This window comes from Austrofundulus limnaeus, unplaced genomic scaffold, assembly GCF_001266775.1.
Source record: "Austrofundulus limnaeus strain Quisiro unplaced genomic scaffold, Austrofundulus_limnaeus-1.0 Scaffold72, whole genome shotgun sequence".
Lineage (NCBI taxonomy): Eukaryota > Metazoa > Chordata > Actinopteri > Cyprinodontiformes > Rivulidae > Austrofundulus > Austrofundulus limnaeus.
This window is the reverse complement of record NW_013952474.1, coordinates 1,619,949-1,625,079: the sequence shown is the minus strand read 5'-3', so window position 1 is coordinate 1,625,079 and position 5,131 is coordinate 1,619,949. Positions and strand designations below refer to the sequence as shown.

At 39.8% G+C, this 5,131-nt stretch overlaps 1 protein-coding gene across 1 annotated transcript in view; it reads right to left on the bottom strand.

Annotated features, from left to right (window-relative positions):
- The window catches only part of nid2a (nidogen 2a (osteonidogen)), a gene marked incomplete at its 5' end in the record, with an annotated part of 74,313 nt that overhangs the window by 41,545 nt on the left and 27,637 nt on the right, over positions 1–5,131 (bottom strand). The window contains 3 exon segments of the mRNA XM_014010719.1: positions 3,558–3,788; positions 3,873–4,073; positions 4,405–4,516. Coding sequence (XP_013866173.1) covers positions 3,558–3,788; positions 3,873–4,073; positions 4,405–4,516 — 544 coding nt within the window.

Sequence of the window (5,131 nt, the reverse complement as noted above, 5' to 3'; positions counted from 1 at the left end):
AGAGAGAGAGAGAGAGAGAGCGAGAGAGAGAGAGAGATATCATCGTAACCTTTTTAATCAGGATGCTGATGTTCACATGACAGAAACATGGCCTGCGATCAAAAGCTTTTTTTGTTCCGAATTTTTTATTTATTTTTTTACATTTCACCTTCAGAAATCTTGTCGCCTCACAACGAGTTGATAAAGACAAACGGATGACAAAAGCAAACATGGCATGTTTCCAGATCAGGGTCAGCAAGAAGGGTTGATGAAATGCTGTTGTGATAAAACTCACTCAGAGAATAAGAGAAACATTCACCTCTAGGATTTATTTTTAAGGTTAGTCACAGAGTCAAGTTGGTGTGTAGGTCCAAAGTGGTAAAACTATTCTAACCTGGTGGTTCTTAATGTTAACGCTAGGCTACTTGAGGTTAAAACACCAAGTGGGGGGTCTTGAGAAAATCTAGAGAAATAATTAACGGCCTTATAAGAAGCATTTGTACAGTACTTTAGCAAAAGCCAGGGTCATGAGTCACTGCACGTTTWATCTTAAGATGTTGCAGGATCTGTCTGTTCTAGTTCTTTATGATATTTTTAGTTTCTCTCAAATGTTCAGTTTCTAATTTAGAATAAAACTGCAGACTAAATTGTTTTTTAAACAAAAGTTTTACAATCATCCTGGTTCGGATGTTTTTGTTTTTCTGATCACAGCTGTAAATACAGAGTCTGATGATTATCGAGTTAAAAAATAAAGTTGACAAAAGTTGTCTTTAGCCTCTGATAGACAAGTGACATATGTGGTTAAATAAATTGTTGTGGGTTTAGAGTTCATTTATTGTGGGTCTATCCAACCCTGATTCGTGCTTTCACTGTGGTTTCTGCAGCTGAGCTGCAACAATTACCAGTCTGGGTGTTACTCTGTGCTCTCCAAGAGGGAAAAAACACATTTTCACAGCCTGCGGTGTGATTCGCCACTTAAAACCAGATGAAATTAGTCTGGAATGGATTTAGGCAGCCACTCAGACATAATGAGCTCCATATTATTGGCATAAATTCAATCAATGCCATAACCTGATGGTGGTCCAAACTGACAGACCCTCCTTCAGACGTGACTCTGGAGTCCAACCTTTAAGTCACGTTTTGTTGACGGTAAATCTCAGATCAGTCTGAATAATGAACATGTGTAGCAGCACCTCATAAATTAGTACCAAAGTTTCAGACAAACYGATAAAGATCCCAACATTTTACGCTGGACTGTTATTCTTAGTGTTATCACGTGCCAGTGCCACCATGAAAGGCTACAGCTGAGATAAGTAGTGAGCTAAAATTTGGTGTGACAGTGGCTGAGACTCATTCCAAACACATTCTCCAAGCAGTACTTGTAACAGAACAAGGAAAAATCTTTYTTTAAAGCTAAGTGCAAACTCCCGGCATTGAGGCTGAATCTTATTTTGTACTCCTACACCTACCTCCGTCTCTGATTTGACGTCAGTGCAACTTTTCAGGTGTAATGTTTCATCTAACTGCAATAAACACTGATATACAAGGTTAATGTTTAAGCTTGCCAATAAAGACACTGAATGGAACACATGGCAACACACTAAACTAGATGTTTGTTGACCAATAAACAAACTGAATGTCAAACTAGAGAATTTGGTGTGAATGCTTAATGCTGAAAGAGTTTTGCTAAAAGCTGAAGTCAAGCTGAAAAGGTTTATTGGCAAATCTGTTCATGTGAGTTCAATTTGAACAGCTGACGTTTGCGGAGAGCATGAAATCAAAAGTGAAAAATCAATAGGAAAACAGCAAAAATATTTTAAAACAGCTGAACAGAGCAGAAATTTAACTAACTTTAGCAGAAAACTACTGTAACTATTTGCAAAAAAGTAGCTTAAAACGCAGGAAAAAGTTGAAACTACCAGAAAGAGGTGCAAGAAGCAAAACAGAGGTGAATTTATAAAGAAAATATAAAAAAGAATAAAGCTGAAATTTAAACAAAAAAAGTCAAACAAGAAGAAAAATGACCCAAAAATAACCTGTGACCTTTATCTTTTATTTTGCAACCTTGCAGTAGAGGTCATCATTGAACGAACACATAATGTATTTGCTAAATTAGGCAAAAAAGCTGAAAAGACCACTAAAATAAATATATCTAAATAAAACTCAATTTAGCAAAAAAACAACTAAATACTAGTTGAAAAGGCAGAAAAATGTGAAAACAGCAGAATAACGATAAAGGAGCTGAAAGGAGCATAAAAAGCTTAAATTAACTGCAAGAAGTCAAAAGACAAAAACAAAAGAAGTTGAAAGGAGTTGAAGATTAGTTGAAAGAGCTGAAAACAGCTAAAATGTGCAAAAAAGTACCTGAAGGTAGGGCTGCGCGTATATGCTGTAGACGGCAGAAACGGTGTGAAGTTGGCCTACGGTAGAAATTTACCCTCTACTGTCCTGTCGTCATTACATCATCGCACCTGTGTCAGCAGGGCTGCGAGTGCAGAGACAACTGAGCAGGAGTTCAAAATATAATGAAGAAATTATAGTGTTTTAAAACACGTATAGAGAGAATAAATCCTCAAAATTTCCTCCTCCCGCTGTAGAAAAGTTACGTCATGTCGCAGGATCATTTCCTCCCCCCCCTCCTCTCCTCTCCTCTCCTCTCCTCTCCTCTCCTCCCGCTGCACGTCGTGCAGCGCGAAGCTTTAACAACCGTAGTTTTTTCACACCCGTGTTTTGGGAGAAAAAAAAGTTTTTTATGTATTGTTACCCACAGAGATGATAAAAAAGACGTGGACGTTTGTTCAGTCATAAACCCATCTTGCTAATTTTAAGTTGGCTTCAGCTCTGATGATGAAGATGATGAAGATGAGAGTGGAGCAGAGCAGCAGCTGATAAGTTCAGCAGGCAGAAGCTCATTGTTTAGCAGGCAGATATTAAAACAAAAATGCTGGGTTTAATAAAGATTACAGTTTTCTGCAAAAAAAACCTCTAAAAATGACATTATCTTAAATTTTTATGATCATTTTCTACCGCGATATATACATTACCGTGAAGGGGTTCATTTTATACTGTGATATGAATTTGAGGTCATACCACCCAGCCCTACTTGAAGGAATTTGAAATTAGCATAAAGAAGATAAAAAAACTGAACCAGAACAAAAGGTGAATAGTGCGGTGAAGATCTATAAACACTTTAAAGGGTTTTAAGGATGTTGAAGACAGACACATTAATTAATATTAATAGCAAAAAATGGCAGAAAATGCTAAATATCTCAAAAAGTATAAATTGCTGAAATACCAAAACTCATAGCTGGAATGTCCTGAAGGAGCTGAACATGCTGARACATAAATTGTTGAAATAACACAAACAAAATGAGATAGATGCCACAAAATGAACATAAAAAAATAAACCTCAATGCTGTGAYTGCCTTATAAGCATTCAAAAAAAGAAAAATCCTTGGTAGTCCTACATCGTTGCCCACTAAAACACATAAGGTTGGGGCACCCCTCCCCTCAGTGTGAAGATGTAAAACACAGAGACGGGGTAGAGGGGCAAGAGGTCAGAAAATCTGGTCACCCACCTCCCACTTGACTGATCTTATTAGTGATGGCGTATCTCAGTATCCGCTCCTCCTTGACATACATCACAAACACCCTCTCCATGGTGATCTGCAGGGTCTCTGGGACGCCGGCGCGGTTGTGGTGGCGACAGTCGCGGTAGGTGATGTTCTGTTTCAGGTGGAAGGTGAAGGACTCGGAGCCTCGCTCTGCTGAAACCACCGTAAACTCCCTCACAGAGGTGGAGGTGATGACTGGGAGAAGCAAACAGAGAGAGAGTGAGACACGTTTGAGACCTCAGTTTTCAGGGACGTCTGGAGTATTGGTACTCTGTGTACCCGATGGGTAGTACTGGTAGATCTCCTTGAAGGGCTCCATGGTAACTTCAGCTCCAGGCGGCAGCAAAGGCACGTTTCCATTGATGACAGTATCCACTCGGAGGTGGTTGTGCTCGTCGAGGCCGTGGCCCYTTTGAACGATTGACAGGCGCTGGTTTCCAGGGTTAAACAGCACCTCYACATGACGGCTGAACTCAGCACCTGGTAACACAACGACTCAACGAATCAGCCACTCAGTGGTTCGGATGATCGTGCTACACTTTCATACCACAATGGTGCAGCAGTCGCAAGAGGGAAAAAGTGGAAAATCTGTTTTCAGACACAAACGCAGCTGTTTCCTATTAGAGACTGGAGGTGGAAGCCTCGTATTGCATCATGTCCCCCAGAGACAAAACAGCTGGCTGAGCGACTAAAAACACTCAGGAAGACACAGAATGTCCTCAAGACAGAGGAGCTTGTGTCCCTGCAGATGTTCAGTCAAGATGTCCAAGACAGCAGATTAGTTAATGTACAGTTAAAAAAACAAGCTCACCTGTGACTTTAAAACCTGCTTGGCTGTTGGGCAGCTCCAACGCAAAGAGCCATCCYAAAAGTTCTCCAATCGGTGAAACTGGCATCAGGGCCCAGCCCACGGGTTCAGGAACCTGACCAACAAGTTCCATTAAGCAAGTCTTTTTTTAATTTGACAACAATTTAAATAAATAAACATTCAAATTATCCCACCTGTGATCAATTTCATGTACAGTCAGGAAAAATTTAATATCTGTCTTTCATTCCTCTAACTTTAGGACAATCACTCAAGAATTAGGAAAACACTGGGGGTGTAACAGCACACTTCAGTCACGTTTCGGTACAGGTTCAGTGCAAAAAGAAAAAGAAACAATCGCTACTTCTTAATCACTTACACACAATAACTCCTCCAGAAGCAAGGACAAACTCCCGAAAGGCATATCTTAAGAAGATWTTACTAAAATTAATCTTACTTTGATTTAAAGCACAATAAAAAGCAACAGAACTGCGCAGTATCTTTCTAGGACGTGAAACACTCAAACTTCTCATCTACCTGAGTGTTAGCGTGAAAAAAGTTAGGTTTGATATCAGCGTTGTTGAATATAAAGAACAGCACTTTTCAAAGTGTCACTTACATGATACAACTGCTTGCCATACCTGCACCTCTCGTTTCTACTGCAGCTGTCTGAGATAAGGTTTACCCCCACAGCTGAGGGGAACTAAAGTGTTTGCTTTGTTTGGTGTAGAAT